General features: G+C 35.5%; 1 protein-coding gene across 1 annotated transcript; it reads left to right on the top strand.

The window, feature by feature from the left end:
- Positions 1 to 4,916: 4,916 nt before the first annotated feature.
- Positions 4,917 to 16,197, top strand: LOC132165790 (cytochrome P450 94A1-like). Its single transcript, XM_088511852.1, is given in 4 exon segments — positions 4,917 to 5,780; positions 5,783 to 6,095; positions 8,202 to 8,462; positions 14,888 to 16,197. Coding segments are annotated over 2 exon segments (1,095 nt in total). The 5' UTR covers positions 4,917 to 4,990; the 3' UTR covers positions 6,088 to 6,095; positions 8,202 to 8,462; positions 14,888 to 16,197.
- The last annotated feature ends 1,005 nt before the right edge of the window (positions 16,198 to 17,202 follow it).

The following is a 17,202-nucleotide window of genomic DNA, read 5'->3' as shown; positions in this document are numbered from 1 at the left end:
GTTAGGCCCTCGCCTAGGGCCCCCAATTTAATAAGGCCCAAATTTTTTTTTTTTGAGTTAAAAGAAATTAAAAAAAAAAAAAAAATTATTTTGGACAAAAAAAAAAATTGAAGGCCCAAATTTTTTTTAATAGGGCCTAAAAATTTTTTTTATCAAAATTTAAGGCCTCAATTTAATAAGACGCCAATTAATAAGCCCACTATAAATTTTAAAAATAAATTAAAAAATGACAAAGCATTAAAGCCTTAGACATCCTTACACACCTGATGCTACAGTACATGCCTACATGATTCACTCATCCTCTTGGCCTCTTTCTAGAAATTTTTTGTTTTTGATGAGAAAATATAAACGTTAGAAATAAAATATTACCATTTATTTTTTATTTATTATTTAGCTATTTAGGGAAAGCCAAGAGCCAAAAATATAAACCGCTGTCAACCATGGGCATTTTAAATATCAGTCTCTATATTTGCCACTTTACCTCTTCTCTTTGCTTGCTCTTTTCTGAGTTTTTCTTCTCTGCCTATCTCATCATTTTTTCTTCCCCTCCGACTCCGAGTGACTAAGTCTCTTGTCCTATCTCCAAGAACTGCTTCATAATTCATTTGCCAAATCAGGTTTTATTGTTCTATTTTTGTCATTTATTTTATTATAGTCATAATTTTTTTTTTGATAAATCGTGTTTGTTTAATTTGTTAGTATTTTTAATTAAACATGTCTACTAGAAAATATGCAACTAGATATGAAAAACTTAAAAAAATAAAAAATAAAAAAAAAAAAAAAAAAAAAAGGTAAACAAATTGATTGAATCTCAAATAGAAGCTCTAAATAAATTTGTTATTAGCCATAAACAAAATATTGAGGATAATTTAGGTGAAAAACTCATAAATAAACAAGAAACTCATCAAAAAGAATTAGAAGATAATGAAAATGTTATTGATGTATCTAAATCTATTGCTACAAATATTTTATATATATATTATTAAAAAAAAAATTGAATTAAAAAAAAAAAAATTTTGTTACTTTAAAAAAAAAAAAAAATTAGGCCCAATTTCAAAGTTTTGCTTAAGGCCCCAAAATATGTTGAGCCGGCCCTGTTCGTGGGGAGGGACGCATACACGTACCCAGTGTTTCAGGCGGGGCCGAGGATTTGCTTGGGAAAAGAGATGTCATTCTTGCAGATGAAGAGGGTGGTCGCAGGGATTCTTAGGCGGTTCAAGGTGGTTCCGGTGATAGAGGAAGGTGTGGAGCCGGAGTTTGTTACACAATTGGCTTCCAAAATGAAAGGTGGATTGCCGGTGAGGATCGTGGTGAGAGATGAGAAAGAGTGAGTAAATAGGTTAATGCTTTTCTAGTTTGGATAATGGGGATGCGTGGGTGGGATTGTGCTTTGTAATTATTCCATTATTACTAGGTTTGACCTTTGCATTTTATTGCATTTTAGATGAAATTTTTATAAGTTAGTAATCATATCAATAAACTCATTAATTATTCCAAAAATTTTGAACTAGCTAGTTTTTATGATCAAGTTAATTGGATGTTTTCTGTTGCTAGTAAACAATGTTAATGCAATCCCACACGTTTCACACATTGAACAGGTCCTATACTCCTTTTCGCTTGAATCTCGGGATTTATTTGTAGAATTAATTTCATATGAAGACGGAAGACCATATCAGGTTTTACAAGGAGAAGTAAAATCGTGACTTTGGAAATCGGTCTTGAAAAGTCAGCATACAACTCTTAATTGTTCTTGAGATGCCTCATTTATTTTAATTATTAACTTTTTTTTTTTTTTAAGGGTAACTTTCATTATTTTAACGTCTTATTTAAATATTCTTTTTCAAAAAATTAGGAAAGATAATTCCTATTATGAGTACAAGATGGGCCATCTGAGGAGCATTGAACAAAATTAACTCCAGAGATATATTGATAGTCATATTAACAAAATGAATAACGCTACACTTACTCTCACTTTTCTACCCTAATTTTTTTACATTATACATGATTTTAAAAATCACTATTAAATATGAGATGGACCTTTTTTTTTTTTTTTTTTGACATGTCTGCACAAAAGAGGGGAGGAGAATTCAAATTAGTGACCTTCGCTTCATTAAGCATAGTCCAAACCGATTAAGCTACCTTTTAGGGACATGAGATGGACATTTCTACTTATAGGTGTGAGACAATTGATGCAAGAAAGTGGGATAAGTATAACATTACTCTAAAAAAGAAAAAAAGAAAAAAGAACATGTACCCTACCTATCTGGGGGCGCTTCTTGTTAGTGGAAAACGGCCTTGTTAAACTCCAATTAAATTTACTCATAAAAAAAAATAATAATAATAATAAAATAAAAATAATAAAATAATAATAATAATAAAATAAAAAAACTCCTATTAAATTCGGCTTTGGGATCAGGAGTTACAATGGATTTTTAGGAAACCTCCAATTACGCATGAAACCCATTTACAACACAATTGGGCCTTCCAGCACCACAGCTCATTTGAGATCAATTTGGTGGAATTAAGGCCAGATGCTATACATAATCGTCAACCTCATTGCATCAATGAGCCTAATTGAAGTTTCAAATTCTCAATTGGAGGATAGGGATAGGGTGGAATCAGCTATCCATATTATATGGAATACCGCAAATGGGCCTTCACGAGGCAATCCGAGCAGTCATTGCACCCATCCAAATCTTACAATATGAGTACTCAATTACATGTTTTGCTGCACATATTTAACAAAGAGTAGTGTTATATATTACACTTTATTTAGAAAGTACAATTTTTAACATGATTTATAAATTCAATACAAAATTAATAAATTAGAGTTGAGGTGTATGACAAGATTAGAGTTAATCTTTATACTCTTATACCTATATTTTAATGCAATCCGAATTCAACACATGAATTCGAATTCAAATTGCCACTCCCCCATCCCGTTGAGCTGGTATAGCAGCTTAACGAGATGGGGTAAGAAGAAGTGTGCTATTTAGTATTACTCCTTAACAAAACTATAATAAGATAGATGATAATCCCCAAATTACACCAATTTAAAGTCTTCAAGTCATCCCAAATCAATCATAAAAAGACAAATGAAAAAAAAAAAAAAAGAAGGGAAAGATAATAGCACAATTAATTGGAAGGAAACACAACAGATCCCACAAACATTCCCAAATCATGAATGACGGAAAGCCTAAGCAAAGAATCCCTTCAAATCTTCACATGGCATCAAAAAGCAAGATTTTACACAACAACTACAAATGGCCCCAGACATTCAGCCTACGTAGCTCCAAACCCATAACTGGAAAAGCCCATCCCAAATGGTCCACTAAAGTCTACAAACCCAACTCAAGGGAAATAGACCCCGAAGCCCCTATAACTTGAAGAGAAAAGACCACACGGTGTACTATTTACCTTGGCATTCTTTGTGAAACGGCTTGAAAATCTAAAAAGGAGTTTAGTTTGCAACCGGATTTTGACGGGTGCTTGCGAGAATTAGTGGCCGGTGGTGGTGGCTCGGGCGTAAGGAAGAGTTTGTGTTTGTGTGCACGCGCGTGTAAGTGTCGAGAAGAAAGGGCTTGAATTGGAATGAAATTAATAAGATACTTCTGATCCATGAAGGCAATGGAGCTCAATGGATGTTAACCCAATTTCACTCTTCAACTCGCAATTGAATTCTAAAGGTTTTTTTGTTTTTGTTTTTGTTTTTTTTTTTTTTTTTTGTGTGTGTGTGTGTTTTTTAATGGGCTCCTTGCATATATGCTACCCATTAGTCCTTTTACGCATGAAATGGTTTCTTTGTTACCAAATAATATTATGAAAATAATATCAAATAATAAGGCATAATCCCTGCCGTCCGCCGATGTTTTTTGTTAGTTGAGTTTTATTTCTATTTTATTTTCTCATGTATTTTTCTATTTTTTTGTGCTTCATTTTTTGGTTTCTCATGAGGTGAATGTTTAGTCATTTTCTAAAGTTTTGTTTATACGAATTCTTAAAAGTAATGGTATTGGGTTTATGCTATGTCTTTTGTTTTATTTTCTTCTTTTATGGGAATAAATCATTGATCAATGCGAAAGAGTTTTTAGGCATACAAAATAACTGTAATTATGATAAAGACAATAAAGAGGATTACGTTTGGAAATACACTAGTAGTGAATATGAAAAACCCTAGAAACCAATGGCTGGGCAGTGGCTAATAAGTGTTAAATAATTAGTTTTTTCAAAATCTTAAGCTGATAGGAAAAATGTAAATTTAATCACTTGATCACTATTTTAACACTCTCTCACTTAACATTTAGCTCTGATACTAAGTTAAATTACCAATTATCTCAAAAACTTAAGTTAATAGGAAATGGTAAATTTAATTACTTAATCATTACTTTAATAATAGGACTGTAAATAAACAAAAGTACCTGTGAGCTCACCCAGGCTCGGCTCATGCTCAACTTGATTATTAAATGAGTCGTTCGTGGACACGAAACTATATTTTATTATTAAACGATACATTCTCTTATAAAATTCTGCTCGCTCGTTTAAAGTTCATAAACATATTCATATAAGGCCTCGGCTCACTTATTAACACGACTAGTATATATATATACACACACGAAATGAAGATGTGATTTGGAAATCCTTCGTCCTTTTTTGGGCATCATTTTCCAGAATTTCCTTGCAATTCTCTTAATTAACAATCTTGTTCATAAATCAGAGATTGCAGCAAAAAGAGAAATAATTAGTATAGCTAGCCAAAGGCCTATCATTTTTTTTTTTTTTTTTTATTCAACATAAGGAAAATAAGTTCTAAGGGAGGGTTTTCTCACTCTTAAACATAAAATGAGAGAGTAATTGAGAATGCTTTTAAATAATTGGTTCGAAACGCCCATTTCGCGATAATGTGTATACAGAAATTAGTCAAAAGCCTATCAACGTCGACGGCGAATTCTGGAAATTCCAAAGACAAATTGCCAGCCACGAATTCAACACCATGTCCCTGCGCAAGTTCGTCGAGACCGTCATGGACACCGAGATCTCCGACCGCCTCATCCCTATCCTCTCCTCAGCTGCCGCCACCGGAACAGTCCTAGACTTCCAAGACATTCTTCAAAGGTTTGCCTTTGATAATATTTGTGAAATCACTTTCGGATTCGACCCCGCATACCTTTTGCCCTCTCTTCCACAAACCAAATTCGCTCAAGCATTTGAAGATAGTGTCCAGATCAGTAGCGACAGGTTCAGATCATTAATCCCGCTCGTTTGGAAAATCAAGAAGCTTTTGAATATTGGGTCCGAGAAGCGCCTGAGAATCGCAGTCTCAGAAGTTCAAGAATTTGCAAAGAACGTAATAAGAGAAAAGAAACACCAGCTCAGAGAGAAGGCGTCGCTTGATTCCGTCAACCTATTGTCAAGGTTCTTGAACTTCGGCCACTCGGATGAGAATTTCGTGACCGACATAGTGATAAGCTTTATACTTGCTGGTCGCGACACAACCTCCGCGGCTCTCACATGGTATCTTTGGCTGCTTTCGAAGAACCCGCATGTGGAATCTGCGGTTCTCAAGGAAATCAATGAGAAATTCGAGGCGACCGCCTTTGATGAAGTGAAAGACATGGCGTACACTCACGCTTCTCTGTGTGAAAGCATGCGGTTGTACCCGCCTGTGCCGGCGGACTCGAAGGAGGCCGTGAACGACGACGTTTTGCCCGATGGGACAGTGGTGAAGAAGGGAATGAAAGTGACTTACATACCGTATGCAATGGGGAGGTCAGAGGCACTATGGGAAAAGATTGGGCGGAGTTCAAGCTGGAGCGGTGGCTGGAGAGGGAGGAGACGGAGAATAGGCAGTGGAGGTTCGTGGGGAGGGACGCATACACGTATCCAATGTTCCAGGCGGGGCCGAGGATTTGCTTGGGAAAAGAGATGGCATTCTTGCATATGAAGAGGGTGGTCGCAGGTATTCTTAGGCGGTTCAAGGTGGTTCCGGTGATAGAGGAAGGTGTGGAGTCGGAGTTTGTTACGCAATTGGCTTCCCAAATAAAAGGTGGATTGCCGGTGAGGATCGTCGAGAGGGATGAGAAAGAGTGAGTAAATAGGTAAATGCTTTTAGTTTGGATAATGGGGATGCGTGGGTGGGATTGTGCTTTGTAATTATTCCATTATTACTAGGTTTGACCTTTGCATTTGATTTTTTCTATTGCATTTTAGATGAAATTTTTATAAGTTAGTAATCATATCAATAAACTCGTTAATTATTCCAAAAATTTTGAACTAGTTTTTATGATCAAGCTAATTCGATGTTTTCTGTTGCTGTTGCTTCGGTAAGTGACTAGTAAACAATGTTAATGCAATCCCACGCGTTTCACACATTGAACAGGTCCTATTCGCGTGAATGTCGGGATGTATTTGTAGAATTAATTTCATATGAGAACAGGTCCTAAAAAGTAAAATCATGACTTTGGAGCTCGGTGCTGAAAAGCCAACAGATTACATGATTGTTGAAAAGTCAGCATTATACATATATATTCTATTAGGTTTCCTGATATCGAATATATATAATATATCAAATGATTCTCTGATTCTCTGATATATCAAAAAGACAGCCTTTTTGTGCCTACCAATTAGAATTGGACAGGGAGGAAATGAGGTGAAAAATCCAACCCTCATTTTTCTCCTCTCCCTCTCTATCTTTTTCTCTCTCTCTCCAGCGGCGCCGTGCTACCCAGCCCAGAGCTTGCCATTGACGACGCCGGAGCACAGCCTAAATTTTGCCAGAGAAGACGACAGAGCCCAAACCAGACCTCTCCGATGCTCCCCCTCTGTCTCTGTGACCGGAACACAGAAAAAAATTTCTCTGCTGCCCTCCCACTCTCACTCTCACAGACACACACCGGCAGCAGAGGAAAAAATTTCTCTGCTGCCCAGTACTTTCTCCACATCAACGTTTTTGAACATCAAAATTGCTAAGGGACACCACAAGATTAATTTGACATATTCTTGTTTGGAGGGCTGTGCTAGGATTATCAAAAAGAAATTGGTTCCGTAATTTAACAGGGCCGATCTGTCTTTTCATTCAAGTGTTACCCAGGCTATTTAAATTCTTGTTGGTTTATGACTTAAAATCTGGGCGTCAGATTCATAACGTCTCTCTGCCATCGATTTTTTTGAGGAGATATGCTGCATGTTGTCCCTCTTGAAGCACCGGTTACATTTTATTTATTGGAGTGGCGGAGTCAAGATTTTCTTACTGTAGAGGCGGGATGTAAGATTAATATTTAATTCATATAAAATAATATTATATTATACTATAGTTTATCAAAAACTAATATAAATTATTTCGTTATTTCAAAGTTTAAAACACTTTGAAAAATTATTACATGTCCAATTAATTACTTTTAATATTTAATTATTTATTAATGATATGTAATTATTTTTGAGTTATTTTATTTAACATTTAGAAAATATATGTTAATTGATATAAGTCTATAAGAGTGGACGTATAGCATTGGGCAGAGGAGAAATATTTTTTTTTTGTATTTTTTTTGTATTTTTTTTGAGTGAGTAGAGTTTAAATCCATTAAAGTGGTTGAAATTAACAAGAAATTAAAAAAAAAAAAAAAAGAGGCTAAAATGCCAAAAATTTATTGTCAACGTAGTAGGCTGAAAAAAAAAAGAAGGAAAGTGGGTCTCTCATGTTCCAGAAGAGTCAGAGTGAGAATAAAATATGAGACTTTTGAGAGAGAAAGAAAGATCCAGAAAGGAGAAAAAAACTGTTTGAGAAAAATGGAGAAAAGGAGGGGAAGCATGAGGACTGGATGAGAGAGATGGAAGAGAGAAGCTGAGCAAGAGAAGTAGAATAAGAAGAAAAAAGGAGGAGGGAGAGGTAGGGGCAAGAAAAAAGGAGGGAGATCAGTAGGCAACAGAAGAAGAAAAAAACGAAAGGAAGAGGAAGGGTAGGCATAAGAAAACTTAAAACACTACTGCTCAGAAATTTTTTTCAGGATTTTTGCAGGGGCGGGTGCCCCTGCCTATATCCGCCACTGAATTTTATTGGACGGGACTTTGCCAAACTTCCATTTGTCTTGTTTTTGCATAAATTGTTCTTGCTGGGTTTTGCGGCTGTTGGGGATTTTTCTGCCGTTGTTGTATTTGTTTGTTTTTTGTTTTTAAATTTTTGTTCATGTAATCCTTATCTTGCCCAGGGTGATTATACAACAGGACTTGCGGCTGCGCTTACGATGGACACTCGGAAAGGGATGCATCGGAGATCCTAGCGTGCACATACTACGTACAGTTATAGGCAGTTGGAAAGGTGTAATTACCATTCACTGTATTTTCTGAGCTAGTGAAAAGGATGATACGTTATGAAAGGTTATCGTTATACTTTATAGAATCTTCTACGAAAGAGAGGAGAAGCGTCGGAACTCGCCTTCGCTATGCAAGTATCGGCCAGCTCCTATGTGGTAAGTAGCAGATGAAAATTTCTTTAAATTTTGTTCTTACACTTAAAAAAATTCGTATTCTCTCATGTAAATGACACATTTTTTTACATATAAAGATCACCTATATAGACAAATTTTAAGAAATATGGAGTGAATCCCACGGATTGGGAGAGAAGTTTAGTATTCAATGTCTAAATAAAATTAAAATGGCCTGAGTAAGTCCACTGTCCAAGCATGTAATACACTTCTTCTCATTCTTTTTTTTCATTTTTTAAAACTGTCTTTAAATTTAAATATATGGTCCAAAAGGACCTTTCAACTCCGCGTGGTCGCTTCAAACTGTCCACTGTCCAAATTACGCTTCAAACTAGCTTTTTTCATGTCACATTTTTTTTTTCGTCGATCAAAAAAAAGCTCAAAGCCATGGATTTATTATTGTTGCATCTCCTCAGGATTAAACCTGACGGAACTTGTATTCAACTCAAATAAGCTAGTCTTATTCTTTCGGATCAATTCTCATATAGAGAATAGGTTCCTTTTGAATCCGTATCCGTGCTTGCTTGAGAAAGAAGTTGTCTCACACCCCTCTATTCGTTAACCAAACACAGTCCTAAAAAATTGGGTCTCTTTTTTCTTGGAAAAAGGCATGATTTTGATTCGTGTTTGGCCACTCTTTCTGTAATCAAAGTGCAGAGCTTCCTCTTTCATGTTACTAGTAATGCTATTTGCTACCCTTTCAAAAAAAAGTAATGCTATTTGCTAGGCTATTACCTTACCACTTACCTTAAATATGTTGATAGGAATTTAATTTTGCTGAGTCGAGTACTAATATTTAAATTCTATTTGTTTAATTTTGTTTTTTAACATAAGTTGAGTTTAACTTATTTATTGAATTAGATAACTTGTTTAAGTTCTCTTCATTTATTTATTTATTTTGTTGTGATAGTTTTTTTTTTTTTTTTTTAAAAAAAAATTTTTTGTAATTTATACTAATTATTAAATTATGGTTAGTATTTATTATTTGAGTAATTAGAGAAATTGACTCAAATTTTAAATAATTTAATTTCGAGTTTATCTGTTTATTTATTATATATATAGACACGCACATATAAAACCACTCACATACTCATAAATACACAGTTATATTCTGTCTTCGATTATAATAATTCAAGATATATTTAGCACATTACAGATAATTTTTTTTAATCTTTATAAATACATACTATTTTTATTACAAAATTTCAAAGTAATAGATGAGCTTAAATCTTTGTTTAAGCTCTATGTAACTTTGTTTGTTTAATAAATAATCAAATCCCTACTTACTCGCCAGGTGCTTTATTTATTTAGTACTTATATGAAATTGTCAATTTATTTTAATCAAAGATTGATTTAGAGTTGTATTATCGATGGCACGATATTAATAGGATAATAGTTTGGTATAAAATTGATTTAGAGTTATGTCCGGATTTGTTGTTCTGATAAAATTGCTAAAAATCTGTACATATTTGATTTCTATTAGATAATAATAGGATGTTTCAAACAATCCCGCAGCCGGATCATAGTTTTATTTGTACGCGTGAGCGCGTGGAGATGAGAATTTTTAGTAGTCTTTTAGTGTGTGTTTTGCGCATTCTATTATATTTTCTGAAGATGAGAAGGAGAGTTATGTTAATGCGTTTTTAGAGTATTTTTGTTTATTTATTTTATTAAAAAAAAAAATTTGTTTTGATATGATATATAGTGGAAAATGATTTTTGTGTTTTTAAGGGTTTTGTATTTTGTTGTTTGTTCAAGTTATTGTTCTAGAACCAAAAAAAAAAAAAAAAAACTGATAAACAAACTGTTCCCGCCTTGTTCTGTTTGTTGCTCTCTGCTTGTTTCTGCACGACGTCCCAACGTACAAATTATGCATAGAAGCTTGGCGTATTCGCCCGTTCAGGTATGTGCTTATAATTATCATGTCGTTAACCTGCTTGTGTTGTCAACAATCTCGGCCACCCCCCAAGGACTAGGTGTGGTTCCGGCCACCCCCGACCAATATTGGGGTGGCTCTGGCCAATCCATGTAACTTCATTTTTAAACTTTTTTAATTTTTTATTATTTTAATTTTAATTTAAAAATTAAAATATTTTTAATAATAAAATGTTGAAAGATGTTTGTCAGAGTTTAAAAGTTAAAATATTTTTAATAATAAAATATTAAAAGATGCTTACCACATTAATTTTATAACAAGCATTTTTTAATATTTTATTATTAAAAAAGTAACTTATAATATTTTATTATTAAAAAAGTATCTTGTAAGATTTTTAATAATAAAATATTAAAAGAGGCCTGTGAAAGTAAATTTTTGCCAAAGAAGTTTGTTTGGCATCTTCTAATATTTTATTATTAAAAAAGTAACTTATAATATTTAATTATTAAAAAAGTATCTTGTAAGATTTTTAATAATAAAATATTAGAAGATGCTTGTGAAAGTAAATTTTTGCCAAAGTAACTTCTTTGGCATCTTCTAATATTTTATTATTAATTTTCAAATCAAAATTAAAACAATAAAAAACTTTAAAAAGAAGTTTTTTTAATAATAAAATATTGGAAGATGCGATCCAACCACTCTCAATAGCAAAAAAAAAATTAATTTTTTTTCTTTTTATTTAGACCTTGGGGTGACTTCGGGGCCAAATTCATTTCTTAAAATGGGTTTGGCCCTTGAGGGTGAGTGGTTCGGCCATCTCCAAGGGCCATGGGGGTAGCCTTGGACTACGGGGCGAAGCCACCCCCAACCGTCCAAGGGCCTAGGAGTAGCTTCGTGGTCTGGGGTGGCTTCGGCCGAAGTCACCCTTAACTAGAACTAGGGTGGTTTGGCCACTCCTAAGGACCATGAAGGTGGCTTCGGGGCTAAACCCATTTTAAGAAATGGGTTTGGCCATGGGCCGAAGCCACCTCCAAGGGCCTAGGAGTAGCTTCGTGGGCCGGAGCCACCCCTAACTAGAACTGGGGTCGATCACTCCTTAGTCCTTGCAGCTTTTTTTTAAAATTTTTAATTTTTTATTATTTTAATTTTAATTAAAAAATTAAAAAATTTTAATAATAAAATATTAAATTATGCTTACCACATCAACTTCTGAGAGATAAATATAAAAACATTATTGCATTGTATATTTTTTCAATAAAATATTAGATAATGCTTGGCACATTAACTTCTGATGGGCTAAATATGGGAATATTTTTGTATTGTAGCATTTTCCTTTAGAATTTTCCCTCGATTCACGAGGTTTGTCTTCTCGCATCCGGTGCTGTTGCGGCAATTGACCTTTTGCTAGCTGTTCACGTGTCAATGTTCCTTTTTCATTAATCTATTAATTGCCCCCACTGACGCGGTTTTCAACTTTCCCCACCGCTCACGTGGGTCTGAACTGTGTTCTTTTTCATCTGCTGGTAATTTATACTTCTCACGCGCTCTTTTTAATTTATTTTGAATAATGTCCGTCTTCCGCCCGTGGTTTTTCCCACACACTTGAGCAGTTGAGCTAAAATCCACGTGGTTTTCAAAACTTCTCCATTGAATTGGTGTCCCACCACTGCGGCAATCACGCAGATTATGACTTTTCCCACCCGCTCCCACCACCCGATGATGCATGAACCACTCAATTATCTGCTCCACCACCAACTGACCTTATCTTATCTTTTGCGTGGAACTCTATGAACCATTCGTGACACACCCCATTCAATGAATCAAGATATAAAAACCTAAAAAACTCACCCACCACTCACGCGCTTTTTGACTTTTCCCACCCGCTCCACCACCATAATGATGCATGAACCACTCAATTATCTACTCCACCAACTGACCATATCTTATCTTTTGCGTGGAACTCTATGAACCATTCGTGACACACCCCATTCAATGAATCAAGATATAAAAACCTGAAAAACTCACTCGTCACTCACGCAGTTTTTGACTTTTCGCCGCCGCTCCACCACCATAATGATGCATGAACCATTCAACTTCTGGTATGCAAGTGAAGAATTGTATTGAGGAATAATTTCATATTTTTTATGGACAAGATAAGTATAACCTTCCTCTCCTAATCCTTCTTAAATGGTTGGTATCAAATTATTATTATTAGTTTTTTCTATGTAAATAAATTTTATAATGGCTTCTCCTGCATTCACATTCAAACTCTTTATTTTTGTGGAAATTAAATATCAACTCATTATTTTTTTTAGTTAAATATTATTTTTATTAATTTTCAACAAATAGGGAATTATAAAATTATGAATAAAAAATTATAAAATTATTAGTGCATTAAATAAGTTGATTTTTAAGGAACGAGGGATACTTTTTATGTTAAAATAGTGAAATGATAGATGTTTATGTTTTGCCTTTTTTTAAAAAAAAAAAAAAAAATTCAGTCACAAAGTAAATAATCAGTAAATTTGTATGGTATATTATTAACTTATATGAATCTACTTAACTCTATCATCCTGTTTGAAATGATATGGAGAAATTATTGCCAAAAAATTGAGGCTAATCATTTTTTTTAAAAAAAGCTATAACATAAAAAAGTGTTATATTTGTTCTGGAGAAATGCTTTGTGGGTATATATATATGCAAAATTGTAACGTTAATTATTTCTCAAGCACTTTTGGTTGGAACAGGATTCTTTCAGTTCATTATGGACTGAAGAATATTCAGTTTCATGGTTAGAATTTTTTCTCAGAAATTCTATAGCTACGAATGGGATACATATCCCATTAATAAAATAATAATAATAATAAAAAATTAAGAAAAAAGAAGGGGGTGGCTTGTCGCCATAGGGGGTGGCCGGGCACCCCCATTTCCCTCTAGGCCAAGGGGTGGCCGAAGCCACCCCAGACAGGTTTTAAATTAAAAAAAATAAGAAAAAAAGAAGGAGTGGCCGGCCACCCACATTTTGGGTAGGCGGTGGCTCCAATGGCCTTGGGGGTGGCCAAACCACCTCCAAGAGCCTTGGGGGTGGCCGAAGCCACCGCCTGGGCCATGGTTCAGCCACCCACAATTAATAAAAAAAAAAAATAATAAAAAAAAATTAAAAAAAAAGAAGGGGGTGGCTTGTCGCCATAGGGGGTGGCCAGCCACCCCCATTTCCCTCTAGGCCAAGGGGTGGCCGAAGCCACCCCAGACAAGTTTTAAATTAAAAAAAAAAAAAAAGGGATGGCTGGCCACCATAAGTGGTGGCCAGCCATCCCTTATTTTGGGTAGGCGGTGGCTCTAATGGCCGGCCGGGGGTGGCTGAAGCCACCCACAAAGGGCCAAGTTTTTTTTTTTTTGTAAAAAAAAAAGAAAAGAAAAGAAAAGGATGAAAAATGGGTTGGCCAAGAGGAGGTGGCTCCCAAAATGGGGGTGACTGGTCACTCTCTTAAAATAATATTTTATTAGTGAGATATATGTCTTATTTGTAGTCATAGAATTTTTGAGAAAAAATCTTAATTATAAATTGAATATTTTTCAATCTTAACTTAAGAGGAACAGGATCCTCTCCAGTCCATAATGGACTGGAGAATATCTAGTTCATGGAGAGGATTTCTCCTCATAAATCTTATGGCTAAAAATAGGACACATATTCCACTATATATATATATATATATATATATATATATATATATATAATTTTAAATTAAAAAAAATTAAAAAAAATAAATTAATAAAAAAAAGAAGAAAAAAGAAGGGGGTGGCCAGGGTAGGGGGTGGCTCCCAATGGCCGGCCAAGGGGTGGCCGAACCACCCCCATCTTGCAAAAGGGGGTGGCCGAACCACCCCCAAGAGCCTTGAGCCACCCCCTTTGGGCCAAGGGGTGGCTTCGGCCACCCCCAAGGGCCAACCCATTTTTTTATTTTTTTAAACTTGGCCCTTTGGGGTGGCCGAACAACCCCCAAGGCCCATGGGGTGGCCGAGCCACCCCCAATGCTCCTGGGGGTGGTGCGGCCACCCCCTTTTTGCAAGATGGGGGTGGCCGAACCACCCCCATGGCCCATGGGGGTGGTTCGGCCACCCCCTGGCCGGCCATTGGGGGTGGCTTCTTTTTTTATTAATTTTTTTTAATATAAAATAATATTTTATTATATTTTTTTTTAGTGAGATATGTGTCTCATCTTTAGTCATAGAATTTATAGGATTTATGAGGATAAATTCTCCCCATAAACTGGATATTCTCCCGTTCATAATGGACTGAAGAGGATTCTGTTCTAACTTAAGAGGATTCTGTTTCCCTTTAGTTATCTTCATTTTTCCTTAATTGCCAGAGGACCAAGAAATTTATTTCAAGGTGATATTTTAGTGTTTTTCATGTATTAATTGAAACTTAATGAAATGAAATAGTATTTATTAGAGCTTTTATTATTTACTCTTTTGAGGCAGAAAATTCGTTCATAATGTTTGGAGTAATGTGTCACTTTGTCGTATTCAGATTCCTATTAATTGAATTTTGATTCCCCACCACTCATGAATAGTGATGTGCCATCGACTCTCATGGTTTCCACCAAATGGCTATAAAGGTTACTAGCACTCGCCCCATTTGCCTTGGATTTTTTTGGAGACTACAGCTCCTTCCCCCTAAATTTGAATATTTCGCACGGTAAGGGCTTGTGTTGGAAGGAAATCTTGCCCTTCAATTTTTTCTGGGGGAAAAACTTAAAATTAGTACTTATGGTTTACCTGATTTATAATTAACTCCCTATGATATCAAAATGAACTCAAAGGTTCATGAAGTATGCTAAAAATATAATTTAGTCACTACAATCAGGTAATTACAAGGAATCTTTGAGTTTATTTTGATACCACAAGAAATTAATTACAAATCAAGTAAACTACAAGGACTGGATTTACATTTTTCCCTTTTCTCTATTTTTTTAGGTTGATTTGACACTACATACATACAGTTAACTCAACTCAAGATTTTTTTGAATTTAGTTGATATTTTTAAACTCAACTAATAATAAATTTTAAAAATATAGATATTGGTGTAGTGGCCGGACCACCAGGATGAGTCTCGGGTTGGTGATCCAGCTCCGGGTTTCGGTGGTGGCTCAAAAATGGCTCACCCAAGATATGTGCCTCCCCTCGTGTAATAGTTTTTCGTTATGGTAGTAAAATGTAATTTTTTTTATATAGCTGGAAATTTTTTAATAGTGGCCAGAGAATGGATAGAGATTTCTTTCATACTGGGTTAGAGGAACTTTTTTAAATTCAGTCTATAAAAATAATATATGTCTATTTTTTAAATAATATGTGAGATGTGTTTGAGTTTTTATTATTATATATTTCAACTTTATCCTTACTATTTAACAATATATGCATCTCACACGTTCAATTGACGCATATCATTTCTATATACTGAGTTAAAGGAAGTTATTTCAACTCAGTTTAAAGGAAAACTCGGTACACGGCGAATGGCCTTGTGTGTGGTCTTTATAATGTAGGTGTGATTGATTGTAAGGGGTTGATGTATTGAATCCTTACAAGTATGTATATATCTTTGCAAATATGTATTATTTAATTTTTGATTTCTCTTGCATATGTTCTTTGAAATTGAATATACTATTTTTTTTTTTTTTTTTTACATGTCCACACAAGAGGAGGAGGGAGATTCGAACTAGTGACCTCTGTTTCATCAGGTGTGGTCTTCAGCCGATTGAGCTATTTCTTGAGGACACTATTTAAAACAACTTAATACACAGACTGTGTTGCTTTTGCAATGGTTTTGTTTTGTTATGTTTTTCCCTTTGTTGTTTTTGTGGGAGGTTTGTAATGCAATCGGCCATTTGATACACCTTTTTAACAAATATTTGTTTTTGACGAACAAGCTACTCGTAGGGATCCAACTGAGACCCAACTAGGACAGAGTCAAGATATTATTGGGACTTGGGCTCTATTTACTTTGACGTAAAATGGTTTTTAGAAAATAATTTTCGTATTTTACGGTGTTTACTTCAACGTAAAATAGTGGTCAACAGAAAATATTTTTCTTTTGATCGAAAATTCTTCTATAATTTTTGGAAAATGATTTACAGTTTTACATAAAATATTTTTCTTTTGATTGAAAATTCTTCTATAATTTTCTGAAAATGGTTTATGGTTTTTGAAAACCGTAAACCATTTGCTGACTATGAGCATCTCATTCTTAAATTGATGGACCTTGCTAAGAGTCCTAAGACCTGTCCAGAACTTCGTCGGGACTTGATTAAGACTCCCTCAGGACCCACTTGGGACCGTCCCATGACGTGCCCGGGACTTGATTGGACTTGAATAGGACCCGCACGGACTTGCCTAAGACCTGCCCAGGACCATACTAGGACCCGCCAGGGACTTGACTAGAACTCGTCCGAGACCTACTTGTAACTTGATCAGGACCTGCCCAAGACCCGCCTGAGACTTGATCGGGACTCCGCTGCCCGGGAATTGACCTCGATCCGCTCGAGAATTGATCGGGACTTGCTCGGGATCCACCCACCTTATCGGGACTTGACCGGGACCCCTCAGGACCTGTCCGGGACTTGCCTGGGACCCCGCAGGACCTACCTAGGAGTTGCCCGGGACCCGCCTAGGACTTGATCGGAACTTGCCCAGGACACCGCCGGGACCTGCTTGGGACTTTACCGAGACTTGACTGGGCCTAGCCTTTGGCTTGCCCGGGATCTGATTAAGTCCTGGTCAAGTCCTGGGTGGGTCCCGGTCAAGTCTCGAGCAGGTCCATACAAGGTCCTGGACAAATACTTGTCAAGT

This window comes from Corylus avellana, chromosome 11 (genome assembly GCF_965113065.1).
Source record: "Corylus avellana chromosome 11, dhCorAvel1.hap1.2, whole genome shotgun sequence".
NCBI classification, from domain to species: Eukaryota; Viridiplantae; Streptophyta; class Magnoliopsida; order Fagales; family Betulaceae; genus Corylus; species Corylus avellana.
Note: the sequence above shows the minus strand (reverse complement) of the source record. Positions and strands in the feature narration are given on the sequence as shown.